At 40.7% G+C, this 17,999-nt stretch overlaps 1 protein-coding gene across 4 annotated transcripts in view; it reads left to right on the forward strand.

Annotated features, from left to right (window-relative positions):
• LOC125902782 (disks large-associated protein 1-like) overlaps nt 1–17,999 on the forward strand; it is a 211,755-nt gene that overhangs the window by 94,209 nt on the left and 99,547 nt on the right. For 2 of the 4 annotated variants that reach the window (XM_049599372.1, XM_049599373.1), the window contains exon 3: nt 6,054–7,438. In XM_049599372.1, coding sequence (XP_049455329.1) covers nt 6,170–7,438 — 1,269 coding nt within the window. In that variant the 5' untranslated portion in view covers nt 6,054–6,169. Of the gene's footprint in view, nt 1–6,053; nt 7,586–17,999 lie in introns of all 4 variants that reach the window. The other 2 variants (XM_049599376.1, XM_049599374.1) reach the window with 2 other exon arrangements.

Below are 17,999 nucleotides of genomic sequence, written 5' to 3' on the forward strand. Positions count from 1 at the left end.
TTCCACAGTCTAGGATATACCCCACATAACAGACATGTATTCACAATGTGACTTATAGGACCCGAAATGTAATCAGCAGCAATACTTAATACCTTATTGTCTAGATTATCAGTGCCTGCACTGCCATATTCCGGAAGAGACTTCAACAATATCTTAACATCTCTATCCTCTACACACTTGAATGGAAACATACAATTTTTACCATCCATTATTTCGTTACATATCAGTTCACAAGGGTTAGTATCAGTACCTCCTAGGTGTTCATTACTTTAATGTTATAGCTGGTAAATATGGAGCTATTTTTAATTACTTTATATATTGCTGGGTACCTTAACCTATAATAATATATATTTAATGGAAATACTAAAGTAAAGTACAAGTATTTCAAAATTGTACAGTACTTGAGTAAATGTGCCTAGTTACTCTCCGCCCACTGATCAAATTTGAGCCAAATCTATTAAAATGGATTTTAGGATTTTAGATCCACCAGTGTGGGTCAAATTCAATAAATGTTAGTTTTTGATTTATGGTCACTTTTTTTTTTTTTTTATGTAAAACTGCTTTAGTCTTTGATTTGATTTGTTTAAATCACAGGGTCTAATTGTTTTGGAGAGGAAGAGATCTCGGATAATTCAACTTCTGTAAAAAAAAAACTCTTGAATGTCTCGATCTAAAAATATCAGAGAAAATAGGTGAGCACACATTTGCAGTTTCTGGGCTAGTGGCCCATCTATGACGAGCATAGGAGAAACACTGATTTGTAATGTGAAACTGCTTTATTAAGTGTTTTTACATTTTAATCATCTGGTCCGTTTGTTTTGAAGAGGAAGAGACCTCTGTGGTCAAGAACAATGAACACTGAAGGAATTCTAAGCAGAAACAAGTTTTAGCTGGTTGCAATCTGCAATCCTCACCACTAGATGCCACTAAATCCCCCTAAATCTTGCATACTGTTCCTTTAAATGGTTATATAATAATCCCCACAGCTCCAGAATGTTCTTGCCATTTTCAGTTTCACTATGGCGGTTATGATTTCATGTCTCAGGTAAAATAGGCCATGATATTGTGGGATAGATCTTATTTGTCCACAAACGAGCAGTGTAAATAAAAAAAATACACTCTCCCTACTCTCTGAAACATTATCCCTTTAAAAATGGCGGACAACCATGGGGGATTTGCTGTTTGCACGATTCTGTTTAAGTAGATCTAAAGTCACTCTTTTGCAGCAGAACGCTAAAGCTTCTGTCTTCTATGTCATCACATTGTGGGCCGAATTCACAAAGAATGAACTGCGGCCGCTGATAGCACCTTGAATTGCACTTCACTTGCACCCGCAGTTTGCTCCGTCTTAACGTCCTATTCACAAAGGATATTGCACTAATGATATACCAGCGCAAACACACCCACAAAGTTTGGCAGCTGAGTGCAGGTTGCCCCTGATTTGCCCCTGATTGCAATTAGCCACATGGCAAAGTATAAATGCTGGCTTTGCACCAAGAACACCGTGGCAGAACAATGGCACACTTTGTTTGGCAAAGTACTGAATACTGTATGTAGCGATGTCTGCTGGTGAGTCGGTCTAACAGTGTCGGATGGGTTGAGGCTGTGGATTTGACCAAGTTTGACCACTTTATCACTATTTCCTCTCACTTGTAGCTGTTTTTTCGTTATCTTTTGAATTTAATATGAATTATGGAACCGTTTTTGTTCATGTTTGTTTCAACCGTTTCGTAAAATAAATTATTGAAAGTTGCTTTTGAAGTGCGTGACAGAAGTGTGTTTTGAGAACGACCGCAGACTGTCACCTGTTCAACGCATCAATCATTGCAGTTAGTGGAGCATTTCACCCTCTGTGCGTGCTTTGTGAATTAGACGGTATCTGTTTGCTCCATTTTTACCGGTTTAGCGGCTACAAAAGCCACGCAATCCTTTTGTGAATTTGGCCCTGTGTTCTTAATGACGTCACTGTGCTTTTTGTGTGGTACAAAACTGTGCGAAAAAATGCACAGCAGCGCCAGCGGAAATAATAAATGCCTTTGCACTCTGCTCATAGAAATGAGCATATCTCAGAAAATGAATAATGTACATACTTCAAATAACTTACAGAGTGTTAAGAAATAATTTGTTCATGTTTCTAAATTAAATTTTTTTTGGATCAAATATGTTTTGTGAAGATTTTATTTGTAAATGACACAATTTCAGTACTTTTATCAATTATTGTGGTTTATTAATTTACATAACTTTTTAGCTTAAGTTGTACAGGTTTTAGGTATATGAAGCATTTGAAAATACTCCAAGAAAGTATATCACAGTAAGCAATTCTATTGCAGAGCTTGAAGGGTTCATTAAAAATGAATGACCTATTTATTAATTTCAGAACACATATTTATACATTCAAAATCTGTAGCTCAAAATCTGGTACACACATTTGTTATGAGGGGATTTTTGAGCTGGGTGAAAAATTACCAGGACCATATCATGAATGGAAAGAATATGAACAATATGCATGATTAATCTGGAAAAAATGTGAAGTTTACAAATGGTATGTTGTGGTTTTACAGGATTTTGTGTACTGGACTATTTGTATTTACGGAAGCGTATTGCTGCCACATCACGAAAAAAAATAATGGATCAGTATTACATTGTAACGTGAAAAGTTTATTGTTCGAACAAGAAGTTTTTCACGTTATAAAAATATATTTTCACTTTGTAACAATATAGTTTCATGTTAAATCGTGATAACTTTTATTGTAAAAACGTGAAAAGTTTCACATTGTAACGTGATAATTTATATTGTGAGAACGGGAAAAGTTTTACATTAAAACATGATAATTTATATTGTCAAGACATTAAAAGTTCCACATCATAATACAAGATTTGGTCCTGGGAGGGGATGCACCCATATACTCAGGTTGTGATTTGAGACTTGGCTATTTGCAATGAACAGGCATCAACATGGCCCAAAACAGGGATAACATGAAACTATATTGTTAAAATGTGAAACTTTTCATGTTGTTACTATATAAATTATCAGGTTATAACATGAAATAAACTTTTCACGTTATAATGTAATATATATATATATATATATATATATATATATATAGTCAAGCAACCAGCAGAGATTTAAGTACGTCACTTTTCCTGGTCAAAGAATACTACACCACAGGCATGGCTAAAAACAAACAGACAAAAATGTTGGTTTGTATGATATCTGTAAGATTTGTTCTGAATAAAATATGGAAGAAAGAGAGGGGGGAGGAAAGGGGGGATCTACTGATATCTGTATGTGTGTGTGTGTGTGTGTGTGTGGGTGGCTTATCCCAGCTCACTGGGAGTTACTGTAGCTTGTTAGAGGCCCCTCTACCAGTGGGGCTGTCAGGTTGTGTTAAGCAGTTGTGTCATGGGCCAAGTAGGACAGAGGAAACTCACACAGACACACACACTCTCTCTCTCTCTCTCTCTCTCTCTCTCTCTCTCTCTCTCTCTCTCTCTCTCTCACACACACACACACACACACACACACACACACACACACACACACAACATCTCACGACTCCACCACAAATGCAGGAGTGCAAGTACACACACAGCCATGCATGCAGCATTCACATCACACCATGGCCCTGCATGGCTGTTCATCTGTAATAAAGCTGCCTTGCGAGCAGTCTGAACCCTGGAGCATTTTCCCATAGCCGCCTGAGATGTTAACTCACAGTTATATAAGATGGGAGAGGGGGCACTTCTTACAGTACTGTTACCTGCACTATTAAGTGCATGCTGACTGGATGGACTTTCTTAGTACACTGAGAGAAAATGAAAAAGACAGGCTTTAAACTGGAGAAGGACATCCACTTCCAATACTTATCATCCCTCAGCTGCCTGTGTTTATGTTTAGTATTATTGTTTCTGGTTCTTTAATCAACCACCCCTTTTTTAACTTTGCTCCAGTGATTAAGAGGTTTGGTGTTGCCCTAAGCCCCAGCTTGTTCTTTGGTTACCAGCTAAGCCACTCAAAGCCTTTGTGTGTGGGACTTGAATTGATGGTCACATTACATTTTCGCCCTACAAATGATATCTTCCATTCAGCTCAAACAACAGACAAATCCAAGCATGAATTTCTTGTTCCATCTCCAGTTAGCTTCAACTCTGAGCATGTGGATGTGCATAATCAGCCAATAGAAACAATGATGCTCTACAATACTTGTGAAAAAAGGAAGCCATTTACTGTTGTGTGTCATCGACTGTTTAGTGCAACAATACACTACAAGACTACATTCCGAAGCATTGTTCTTGCTGCATAAAGGTTCTGTATATGACATTCCAACACTTTCTTATCCAAAATTGTCACCCATCGCCTGTCAGTGGCCTTTTGTGTCAACATATTAAGTGCTAGATATCCTCCTGCGTCTGCTGTTGATGTTCCCAGACACTGCAACCAACACTGTGACGTCAACAAAAGCCCGTGGTTAGATTTAGAATAAACATCATGATTTGGCTCTACATTCATATGGGAAGTGAACACTAGATTCCTGTGTGAAAGGGCGGGTTTATTGGAAAGCAAAAGTGTTATCGGGCCAGCCCACTGTCAATTAAGAAATTATAGAAATGGGCTGGACTACCTGCACTATTGGCTGGTCAGACAGAGTCGGCCCAAAAGGCACATCAGCCCACCAGGAAATTACCTGGTATGCCAGATGGCCAGTTTGCCCCTGCTGACGGGAGTGCCTTGCTGTAGGTTTTGAATACTAATAAAAGACTTGTTTTTCTGTCTGTGTTGTGTGCTGAAATTAGCTTAAGTAAATATGAGCATTTGCATTAAAAAGTTTTTAAAGAAGTTGAACTGGTGAGGACAGCAGACCCTCACAATCAAAAGCTCCAAAGAATATGTCACCTGGGAATTTGGAGCTTTGGAATTAAAGTTGCATAAAGTTCATAAGTATTTGTCAAACATCAGCCCTGTTCTTGAACACACCAAGCTGTTGCAAGGGCTTCAATTTTATCTGGCAAAAAAAAGAAGAAAGAGTGTTTCCAAGTTGTACAGGTTGTTCAGCTGTGTCCATTCCAAAAGCCAATCTTAGCTTGCCAACTTACACCACACACTAACTGTGCATTTTTTTTCTTTTCTTTTGGTAACATCATCTGGAACAAAAAAAAAAAATTTAATTCGGAACAGAAATAGGATGACTCAGGGGTACCACTCTTACAGCATAGCAAGCAAATTCTGGGCTCAAATTGCCAAGCCTTCCTGTTTGTAGTTTGTGTGTTCTCCACATGTCTGTGTGGGTTTGCTGGGGTTGATCTGGTTGCCTCCAACAGCCCCAAAACATGTGAAATGGACATGCTAAATGCCAGAAAGTGTGAATGTGAATAAGTTACTCTGTCTATGTGATAGACTGACAACCTGTTAAGGGTCTACCTCCCCCTCACCCAGTGTATTCTGGGATATGCACTATTATTCCTCCAGTAGAGTAGATTGCTTGATGGATGCTTGAATGAATCTGAAATCAAAATAAAGTGATCAGTTAAAGGCCCAGACACACCAAACCAACATTGAAGGACTATCGGTGACAAAGGCTGACTTTTGCGTCGCCTCAAGTTGTGGCTCAGGGGGAGGGGCTGGTTGTCCACTAATAAGAAGATCGGCAGTTCGATCTCCGGCTCCTCCAATCTGCATGTCGAAGTATCCTTGGGCAAGATACTGGACCCCAAATTGCTCCTGAAGACTGTACCATTGGTGTGTGAGTGCCTTCAAAACTGAGTAGCAGGCTTCACCTTGTATGGTAGCCTGGGCCTATGTGTGTAATTGTGTGTGAATGGGTGAATGTGATTGTGATTGTAATGTTTGAATGCTTTTCACTATGAAATCAAAAAAGATCATCAAAATCTGAAGGACGGCAAGACTAATATGACTCAATTAAACCCAGAGGGTTGTGTCTTGATACATTTAATTATGTCCCATATCACTGCCATAGTATGACTTGTTTTTTGTTTACCTTGTTGCCTTGTATTAACTGTTTGTCTTATTGCTCCTCTCTCTTCTTGTCTTCCAGAGTCTGCAGCTCTCCTCTCAGGGACAGTCTTCTGCAGCCCTTCTCTGGTCACAGGCCTGCCTGGCATCTCTCATCCATACCATTCCTCTTTCCATCCACCCATCCTTCCCCCTGTCATGAAAGGCCTGTCCAGTAGTCGGAGTCACCATCACGTGGTCTCCTATGAACCATCATATGATCTACTGGGTCACCATGTTGACCGCAAGCCATATTTGATCAGTCAGAATGACATGCCTGTGCCCATTCCCATGCCGCATCCAGCTGAGCTGTCCTACTACAATGCTCAGCGTTCCCCGTACCCCTCTGACAGCAACAGCATCGTACCATATGGAACCTTCCCAAGGAGGTGCCACTCCACCTCCTCATCTCACCATCCTGAGGTAAAGGATGAGTGTATGGCCATGGTACCATATGTAGGAGGAGGAGGGGGAGGAGGAGGAGGAGGTGGAGGAGGCTATGGAGGTAAAACGCCCACCCGGGTACCAGCAAACTTTGCGGACCCGTTTGAGCGTCAGCCGTCATTTTCCAGAGATGGCTACCATACACTGCAGTACAAACGAGGAGTACTGGCCCACAGTGGGGGGATGGGGGCCAACAACAACAACAGTGACAGCCCAGGGAGAATTCGCCACCTGGTCCATTCGGTCCAGAAACTTTTCACCAAGTCACATTCATTGGAGGGGCCACATCACACACAGTCCTCCAAGGGGGCCAATAATGGGAGCGTTAATGGTGGTGGTGGTGGTGGAGGAGGTGGTGGTGGTGGTTCAAGGGCCAGCCCAGAAGGTGAAACTCCACTGGTGGGAGTGCGCCACCGGAAGCGCAGCAAGAGCCGCGAGCGCTGTCGATCAGCGGAGCCCAAGCATCGAAGCCACCACCACCACCACCACCAGCTCCACGGCTCAGCATCTGCTCCAGGCTCTGGATATTGGAGCTCAGATGACAACCTGGAACGGGAGCTGTGTCTCTACCACCCTCACCACCACCAACCTCCACCCTCACCCTCACCCTCCATTTCCCCCTCGCCCATCGCCATGACAATGGGCCGGTACCCCAGCAACAACCACGACAAGTTCCCCCAGACTCCCCTCCCCAGTCTCTCCTCCTCGCAGTCCCAGCATTACTTCATGATGGACCCTTATGGCACACTAAACGAGCACACACACACCCACGCACACCATGGCCACACACACCACCATTCTGCACTCAAAGCCTCCCGGAGCAACAACGATGTGAAGTATGCAGCGTCGTCGGCATGTGTGCCAGTTAGTGGTAGCAGCAATAACAGCGGTGGCGGTATCGTTGGAGGAAGTGGCCCCTTGATGCCAATGGGTCTTGTGGACGGGCCCATTGTGAAGAAAGGGGCATGGTCATCAAGCCTAACGGTGAGCAGGGCCCGAGAGGTCTACACCAACAACAGCAGCCACAACCAGCTACGAGCCAGCGCAGGATCCGGTAACCTAAACCTAGATAGAGCTCTAGTCAAATCTAAGGGCAGTCAGCAGCAGGAGCGCTCTTGCCATTTCTTACAGGTAACTAATTCCTCCCCGACTCCCATCCAAAACCAGTCGATTCACTCTTCTCCCCTCTGTTGCCTCCCTTTTCTCCACGACTTACTTTCCTCAATGTTTCCTTTAAGTCAGTGCTTTCCAGTCTTGTGAGATGTCAGTTTTCATTCCTACCAAACACTACAACTCTCTGACTTTGCTAAGGAGTAGCTTCAATGTGAGAAGGGCAAACAATACTGGAATGAAGTACTAGATAAGCAGGAATGACCTGTTAAAGTTTTAGGTTATCACAATGCCAAAATCATTTCAGGAAACTGGATGATTGCGTCTTTGAAAGTTCCCAGAATGATCTGTAATGTACAGTGAAAACAATCTGTAATCTGACCATTGAATTAGTATAAAGAAAAAGTATTCACAATGGGCATGGGTTGGTGAATATGAAGAATATATATATTCACTCATCTAGCTCTAGGGAACTCTGATATTAGAAGATTTACACACACAAAATAGTCATGAGGTATCCTCTTATACCCCTATTCCACCATCATGGATTTGGTTCAGCTCCGGTTCCTGCACCTAATCTTGAACTGTTCAAAGCATTTCAACCAAAAATAAAATTGGTTCAGAACCTGAAAAAGTTGGTTTTGAGTTGGAACCAAAAATGGCAGGTTTTCCTTGACCTGAAGTGCGAACCGTGACAATTTCAGTGGGTGTGTCACATTTCCTTTCCCATTTCCTATTCCCCTTCCTATAAACAGTAATGTACCCAAACTCATTTATAACCCATGTGTTTTGGAAGGCTGCGATCACGGGACCAGTGTCCTGATGGGAGTAAACAAGGAAACACTCCCGAGGATTCTTGTAATGGGGCAGGGAGGATGGTGGATAGGTCCCAGAAACGCGAACTTTCCCCTGGAGACGCATGTTTGGAAGTGTGATCTCTGAGTGAACTTTGAGTTATTGTAAGTTATGTCCTCATCGTGTTTCTTTTCCTAAACCTAACCTCAGTAACTTTACTTGCCTAAACCTAACCTTCGTAACTTTACGTTAGTTATATAACTGTATATGAAGGACGTAACGTCATTCATGGGGTGCTTATTTGTAAGATATCATATGAAGTGTTGTGTCTGCATTTTGTAGGACATCATACGAACCATTCTGAGGATACATTAAATATTTACACCTTTAATGAACACAGAAGATAAAATGTGATGCATCATTGAATATAGGATACTGACAAAGATAACCATGTCTAATAAAAACAGTGTATTGTAATTCTACTTACTGAACTAGAGAGGAATTTAAAACACATCTCAAATGTTATTTCATTAGCTAAAGCTAGGTTCAACCTGCTGTGATGAAGTTAATAAAAGGCCTGTTGGAGATGTTGTGATGTCCTTTCCAGTCAGTGAGCAGAGAGAGCAAAGATTTGTACTGTGTCTTTCAATGTATTCTGGGATCGGCAGCAGGACATCTAGAGAACTGTAACACTTGTGGCATTGAGAGACTTTGGGAAAACTCAATACCTCCTCATCTAGAGATAACACTCATAGAGTTATGTTGAGAGCTAAACATAGAGGACACTGACACCAACATTTGGTGGAATGTAATGGAGCCCAAAGTGAAAGGCTAGATACTTTTGGCAAAGAGACAAGAATAAGTATATTATACTGTTTAATGGTCAGTATAGTTAGCTTATAGTGGTCTGAGAGTGTCAGCTGTAAATATAGAGAAATCATCACAGAAATCATTGAAGTTTGTTCAGTAGTTAAATATCTTCAGTAATGTATGTGTATTTCTGGATATCATGACACAGTTGGGGTCCTGCAACCATAAGAAAAGGATAGGTCTGCAGTGTGGATCCTTAGTGTTTTAGATTTAAACTTCTATCAGAGTGCACCTCCTCATGGCTGCCTAATCAAAAGAAGGTTTGCAGGGTTGAGGGCTACAGTCAAGGCAGCTTACAGCATGCATTTTATTCTTTTCTACATCAGCAATTTTAATAAATGCAGCTTTATATGACAACCCATCCAAGTCAGGGGTCTTATCTAACAAAGTCCCTGCATTGCTTCAGTGTTTGGCTGGAATGACAACTGCTGATTTATATGGCTGGAAACCATGACTGAATATCACTGGGGCTGGGGACACACTTAAACTTGTAATATGAGGGTATTAGGCATTATTTAATCTTAACAAGGATCATCAACTGACAGATAGGGAAAACCAAGGTGTTCCCACACTACAGGGTTTGTTTTACCTTTCTCCTTGATCACTTTCTGCCATCTTCTTATAAGATCTACCACTGAAGTTTCAAAACAACCAGAGAGATGATGAGTCATTCCTTGCTGTTTTCAACTTGCGCTGAAAGTTCTGTTTAGACTTTGGGGGGAGGGGCCGAGCACATCCGTTTGGAAGGGGTGTGCCTGATTTACAAAATAAAAGACAAACCGGGAGCAACATTGGTGCAGTTCTCACGTTTTATCTTGATTATCCTGTTTTAATAAAATGAAGGAATGCAGAATCATAGTTGAAAATAAAATCTGATTAATCACCCAGACCTATGATTAATTGATCCTTTGGTATATAAAATGCCAGAACACCTTGAAAAAATTGCCTTTTACAATTTCCTGAGGCCCAAGATGATGTCATCAGATGTTTTGTTTTGTCCAACCAACAGTCCAAATCCCAAAGAAATTCAATTTTACAATTACATAAGATAAGAACCACAATAAGTACTGAAAAAATCTGAAGAAACCAACTGAAGAAATCAACTGTTTAGATAGCATTTTTTGTTGTTGTTGTTGTTGTTGTTGATGATCTACTAATCAATGAATCACCTAGTCATTTCAGCTCTAATCAGCTTATTGTTAGATGATGTGTTAAAAGAGTAACCGAGCCCAAAACTGTATGGAACCTCAAGTTTACTGGTAAAAAGCAGACCTTGACCTGCATTCTTCACAATCACTAAACAAGATCTTTTTTAACACTGTTAGTCTGGATTTACCAATATGAATTAAAACAACTCTTTCCACTAAACTTTCTAAAACTTATGTTAATCTCAGAGCTGTGCAGGAGACCTAATCTACTCTCTGCCGCTATGTAAATATCAGTTGATGTTTGTCAGACTGCTGTAGAAGAAAGTCTTTCATGTTGTTCCAGCTCTTTAGCCCTTCATGCTGTATGTTTTGATGTTAAACTGCTCAGATATTTGATCAAATGTAGGAGCAGCAGATGTCAGTCTACACAATGCAACACATTTCCACCTCTGCTGCAGACAGGAAGTTAAAAGACAAAATAACAGAGTTGGAGACAGACAAAAAAGTCAATAGCAGATGGTGACATCATCGGTTGGGAACTTGGCTCAGGCTCCAGCACTATTTTATTTGACAAGTTGGTTTTTAATTAGCCTGCTGGCTAGTCAGCTAAGTATCATTTTTCATTGGACCTCCAGTATGGAGACAGACCTGCAGATTTGGGAAGCTTCAGCACTCTGGCACTCTTCTTTTGTTGTTTTTATTTTCAGTAGTTGTCATACATGTTTTTTGATTCTGCGACTTGTTCTTTGAGTTCTTGATTCTAATTTCTAATTTTGATTCCTTTAATATTGGGTACATAGAATTAGACCTGCCATCTGTCAGGAACTAGCACCAAGACAATGCACAAATCTAAGCAAAACAATGAAGACAGAGTTTACACAGTAAATGCAGACCATAAATGCTGCCCTCTGCCTCAGTTAATGTCTTCTAATTTTTAGATAGAAAAACTTACTTCTGGCAGTTTACTTTAAAACGAGAGAGGTGTTAGAAAGTTTTTTGTAACAAAAATCTTCCAAACACCAGCCAAAACTGTGGGGTTAAAATTTGCTGGTCAAAAGCAGGTATCAACAGTACCTTTCTTATTCCAAAGTCATCAAACACTACTGTTTGGTCAGTGATTTCGGCATCAGACACTGAGGCCAAAAGCCTCCAATGGAATGCTACACCATCAGGTGGCCTCAGTTTGTAACACATCCGGACAGAATCTTTGGAGGTATACCGCCAGTCGGACAGACAGCACTTGCATATGATACACAGATAGGCGGCGTCAGTTAATACAGAGAGCCTGAGCCAAACCATGATTTTTTATTTCCTAAACTTAACCACATGCTTTTGTTGCACAACGAAATAAACGTAAATATGCTGTGTTTACTGACACTGTAATTTTATTTTGAAAAAGAATGTATGCAGAAACTTCTGTAAAAACAGAAGTGTATTAAGAAGAAACACAATGTATGTAACAGGCGGAATTTGACACAGTGTCTGGCAACATCAAAAACAAACGCAGGATACCTAGCGCGTAATAAGTGACTGGCACTGCTAAAGCAGCAATATCTGATGAGTTGGGATGAGAGCTCATTGGCAACGAAGCTATCAGCTGGTCTTTGGGACCACCTACCATACTCTTATTAGCTGAAACCAGGGGTGAGTTCCAGGTATAGAGTCTACAGTCAGAGCATATTTTGTGGAAGTTCAACTGAGAATCTGTTTTCAAGTAAAGCAACCAGACTGGCACATGAAGTAGATACCTGACAAATCAAGGAATATCATTGCACTGATGCAAAAATAAAAGAAAACTCAACTAATATTGTCATAAAATAGCAGTCATACTCAATGATTTGGATCTTTAGTGCTTGACTAATCTCCTATAAATTGCATAATGGCCACACAGATTTGGGGTTGGGGTGCTGGACTGAAAACAACTTGCAGTATGTTAAACAGTGTGATAATTCAATAAGCTAACCCTCTTAGCATCCCCCTAACTATGGCTAATTTATACCCTACACAGGTCTAATGTTAATAGATTAAATCATCCGTATGTATTTAGAGTCAGGTAGTATAAACATGTTGCAGTGTGTCCCCAGCCTTAGAGGGAACATTGCTTCCTACCACCAGTCTATTACTCTGATTTCCCAAGAACCCCACTGCCACCTCCTCCCTTTTCTCCACTACTCCTTTCCTCCTGCCTTTCCTCCACTCACCCAACTCACCCCCACGCTTCTTATCCACCCAACCCCCTGCCACCCACCAACCCACCTCCACCTCCTTTACTTCCTCTTGGTTTGGAGAGCCTCCCTCTTCCTTCTCCTCTACCTCCTCTTTCCTCCTTTTGAGTTGAAGAGAGAAGTAAGTGCAGAGCCAGTAGCAGCCTTACTCTCTGAATGCTAGGTAATGACATGAACCCATGAAGAACGACATCCTTTCCTGTTTGTAGATCTCATTTTTAATTTAGTAGTGCTTCCCTTCCTGCCTCTCTACCAGTGATCTTGCCTTTTCTTCACTGTTTTTGTCTTGATGGCTTGCTGTTGTGTTGTGCTGTGCTGTGCAGTTTTGTGAAGTGCTACGCTGAGCTAAGTGTTGGGGAGGTGTTTAACTACATACAGGAGGTAGAAGAGTTTGAGTACATGTGGCTGATACCCAGTGGTAGTTCAACTAAATTTAAATAGGGTTTGAGTTTATTGATTTTGCTAAGTTTATCAGTCTTTCCTTTATTTCAGGATCACAAATTCTATTGTTTAATTTGAGCAAAATTGACTAAACTTAAAACAGTGATTACATGGCTTCCAACAAAACAGGCCAAGATATGTAGCAACACGCTAACAAGAAGAGACAAAGAAGAGGACTGCAGCTAGTTAATTTGGATATAAACAATGCAGGAATTCATAAAACAAGCTAGGCTTTAGAAATGTTTTTTGAGAAAGAAATGCTCTCTAAAGTTCGTTAGACTTCAGTGATACACACATTGTGTTTTGGTGAATTCCAGGAAAATGGCATAGAGCTTCTTTGAGCCTGGTTACACCTGGATCACATCACTCAAGAAACAATAACATGCATCTTGGGTGATCCCAAGTGGATCTCAATACAGGTGTAAACCACCACCAAGACACGATGTGATCCAGTCACTAAAACCACTTGCCAAGGTGGTCAGGGACAGATTTGACCAAGTATCTTTTGGTCACATATGTCCTGATGTGTGATGAATAATGTTTAAATAAAAGATCGATACTTGGTGTCCTTGTATCGATACAATATCACCATGCAAAATATCGCAGTACCATGCTGTATTGATTTTGACCTGTACTGCAGCCAGCCACCGGGGGGAATCCAGATGTTTGGCTTCACTTTTGGAGAGCTGTCATGTCGTCCATTGCATTAGAGAGTGGATAATGTGGAACTGTGGGTGGGGTCCTTTATCCTCCTTGTGTTCATGACGTATAGGCTGTAAGATGAATCAGAAAAAGTCTCTCAGAAACTGATTTCCACTCCGACATCTGGGGACTACATGATCTTTACTTCATAAAAAAGATCGATACATGTTCAGTTAATCAGCGGGAGTTCGTAGCTCATTAGGGATGTCCCGATCCAGCTTTTTCACTTCCGATCCAATATCAATATTACAGCCTTGAGTTTTGGCCGATACCGATCCGATCTAAGCGCATATTATACATATTCACTTATTTTGTTGTCAGTCATGTTAGAAAAGGTTTGATCAAGCGATATTACTCTAACAAGAACAACTTAATCAGGTTAGTTAGAATGATCCACAACAGTTGGTATGAGAAACTGACCCGTTTACTGATAACAGGGTTAAATAAACAAACTTTAAACTTGAACATTAACATTAAATAAAACATATAGCTGGTTTGCTTTGGCTGCTTTGGCCCCCTAATAAATAGAAAATAAATCAACACAAGAAATCTTTAAAATGTCTAACACTGAAATTAAAATAGCAGCAAGACTCCACACACTTGTGCTTTGGCCCCCTAATATATAAAAAAAGATTAATACCACAAGACATTGTTGGCATTTAACAAACAATGCAGCCTTTCCTTTTCAGTCATTTTATTAGTGTCAGTGCCAGCCTGGTGCACAGGCACACAATATTGTACAACTGTTTAATAAACAAGCAATAGTCCATCCATGGCTCCAATTTCACTAATTGTGCCCAAAACAATGCCATCAGTGCTCTTTACTTAAACAGTAAGTACGGAAGCCCTGAAAGGCAAGGTGAAAAAAAAAAAAAAAACGGGGCAATGTCAAAGTTTATCTCGTACGTACGGGATATTAAGTCATACGTATGAGATATTAAGTCATACGTACGAGATATTAAGTCATACGTACGAGATAAGTCGCAATTATTTTTTTTTTTCACTTTGCCTTTCAGGGGCACTGGCCCAGTTATTTTGGAGGGGAAAAAAAAAATGAAACGACAGGTTTTACCTTCTCAGTTACTTTGACTACAAATACCTGCTGTAAACCATAATGGGACAGAGAGATTTCTCCATAAAATATTTATATGACATAATTCTATATAGAATTATGTCATATAAATAATGGGACAGAGAGATTTCTCCATAAAATATTTATATGACATAATTCTATATAGAATTATGTCATATAAATATTTTATGGAGAAATCTCTCTGTCCCATTATGGTTTACAGCAGGTATTTGTAGTCAAAGTAACTGAGAAGGTAAAACCTGTCGTTTCATTTTTTTTTTCCCCTCCAAAATAACTGGGCCAGTGCCCCTGAAAGGCAAAGTGAAAAAAAAAAATAATTGCGACTTATCTCGTACGTATGACTTAATATCTCGTACGTATGACTTAATATCTCATACGTATGACTTAATATCCCGTACGTACGAGATAAACTTTGACATTGCCCCGTTTTTTTTTTTTTTTTCACCTTGCCTTTCAGGGCTTCCGTAAGTAAGAGTGTAAACCAAATAAAAATATCACTCTCAAAAAACCAGAACAGAAGACAACTAGTCAGTTAACTAAATTGACTGCTGCTCTTCCTACCCTCCATGTGTGTCTGCCATCTGCATGCTAGCCTGGTGGATTGATAGTAAGAGCTGGAGCGGATCACTGGAATGGACTGCTTGAATCAAGGAGCGCTGGGCTGGCCGGAAAACATGGATCGGACTCTGTAAAAAACTGGATGGGACTTCTTGGATCGGCATTTTTCCATGCAGTCCGATCCGATGCTGATGCACGTTTTTTGCTAATATCAGCAGCCGATATAGCTCATAACCCCGCAAGAGTCCTGTGATCAGGGTCGTAATTCGGCACTTGTTCCGTCTGAGTGTAATGATCAGTTCTGCCTGAGCATAATGAGATTTAATACGCGAGTGGTGGCACGGCCGTCACGTGATCGCGCTACACCAATAAGGTACCCACATTTCGTGTCGCCATGGTTTCATTCAACAGAGGAAATCAGACCCGGAAGTCCTCAAAAGTGAGCAGAAATGAGCAGAAATGAGCTGAAACAGCGCTATTCACATCACCGTGACCATAAAACACAATGAGACAAATAGACAATAAGGTGAACTAAGCAAAAATGTCTTAAAACACATTTGATTCAATACCTGGGCATAACCGACATATTATTACATTGACAACATAGCTGTCCAGTACGGAATACGAGAACGGCCATGTATTTTTTTTTAATTTATTATTTTGCTATCTCGATATAACAAAGATTGTGTCCTCTCACCGCGGATGCTGTGATTTGATGGCCCGGTAGGCTACTCATTGTAGACCACTCTTAAAAAACCCAATAAATAAATAATAATAAGCTACTGTGGACCTATATGCCATGCCTTTTAATGAAATTACCGGAGGAGTTTGCTGAAAAGTAAAATCCTGAATTCCAAATAGTAGCCCGGGCGTTTATTTGACAAAATCGATTTTGACCCCAGGCATTTAAAAGAACCAGGGGCTATTTGCTCAAGGCTTTTATTTTGTTTTTGTTTTTTTGCACCGACCTGCACCAGGCCGTTATTTGGTTACAGTTCCTGTCCGGTGTGGCAGCCTGTAACCAGTGGTTACAGGCCGGACTGAGCTTTTTTTTTTTTAGTTTAACAAGACAAAGAGTGGTGAGTCCTCTTTGATGAAACGCTCAGCTGATCCTATCACGTCTGTTTCAGTAATCCAAACCTCCCAGTTAAACTTTAATCATACAGTATGATAAAACTGATTTAATCATATGACTAGTTGTCTAGTTCTGACCGCCAATATTTGGATTAAGTCGCTCATTAAAAATAAGTTGTGTAAAGAACAGTTATTTCAACGTGATATCAACCCCAGGGTGTCAAGTGCAGCAGCTTGGTTGTGATATAGACGCACAAGGCACCCTTTTAGCACCTGTATGAGACGTACTGGGCTTTCAGCTAACCCCAGTGTAAACCCCGCAGCCATGACACAGTATAAAGACCAAGAAAGTCTGAGTAGGCAGGAGGTGGTGGATGCGTCAAACAAACACAGGACTTTCACCCAGGAGACCACTGTTTGTGTGTCACATAAAAGCAAAAGCCTGTCTTGAGGTCTTTTTCTAACTTTACAATGCAGTTTAAGTCATGTGATATACCTCACTTGACGTAATGTTTAAGTATAAGTCAAGTTACACAACAAACGTACTTATTTTAACCTGAACCATGATATTTTTTTTTCTAAACATATCTAGTAGTTTTGTTGCTAAACCCTAAAATAGTTGAGGACCCTACATTTTCCGTGAACACAGAAGTTTATTTCAAAAACATACACCATCCCTGACACATCCAAAACTGACACTAGAGCTATCCAGCGCATCATAGTTGATGGCCCAAGCTGCTGTATTTCACAAGTTGGGAGTGAAAACATTTTGGTTGTTTCAGTGTATCCAATACATATTTTTGATTTATTATGTTCATCTTATTTTCAGGTTGTGAACAACAACAACAACAACAACAATAATAATAACAATAATAAATAAATGCAAATGTGGCTGGTCAGATGGAAAGCTGTAAGAGAAGGTCTCAAATCTACAGGATCACACTTAAATGTAACTTTCTGGGAGACAGTCAACAACCAATATTTTAACTGCATTTCTATTTTTACTGTTGACAGTACAAACTAAGGGCCCTATTTAGATGGTCTGAAACACAAAGCACCAGGCGTGCAGCGTATGGGCGTGTCCCAGTCACTTGCTAGTTAGACAGCGCGTTTTTAGACTGTGTGCCATGGCGGAGAGTCTAAAAGGGTTGGACTTACTCTGTAAATTAGTCATGGGTGTGTTTTGGGCGTATCATTCAATAAGCCAATCAGAGTGTCACCTCTCATTCCCTTTAAAAGAGGCACGATTGGAGCGCATGGTGGAGAGCAAGTTAGATGGCGGACCTACCAACTGGAAAGAGTGAGCGTTTTACAGCTAAGGGGACAGATCTCCTTGTGCGGGAGGTGAAGGCCCATCAGAACCAGATCTACGGGGACAGCAGACAGGCACCCAAGCTCCCCGAGGTAAAGCAGGCGTGGGATCACTAATACAAGAAAGATCTTACAGAGCACAGCTGTCAGGACTGCTGCGGAGCTCCCCAAGGTGCTGATCCTGCAGCTAGGACCTATTCAGCATTTTCTCCCCCACC

This window comes from Epinephelus fuscoguttatus, linkage group LG15 (genome assembly GCF_011397635.1).
Source record: "Epinephelus fuscoguttatus linkage group LG15, E.fuscoguttatus.final_Chr_v1".
Taxonomy (NCBI): domain Eukaryota; kingdom Metazoa; phylum Chordata; class Actinopteri; order Perciformes; family Serranidae; genus Epinephelus; species Epinephelus fuscoguttatus.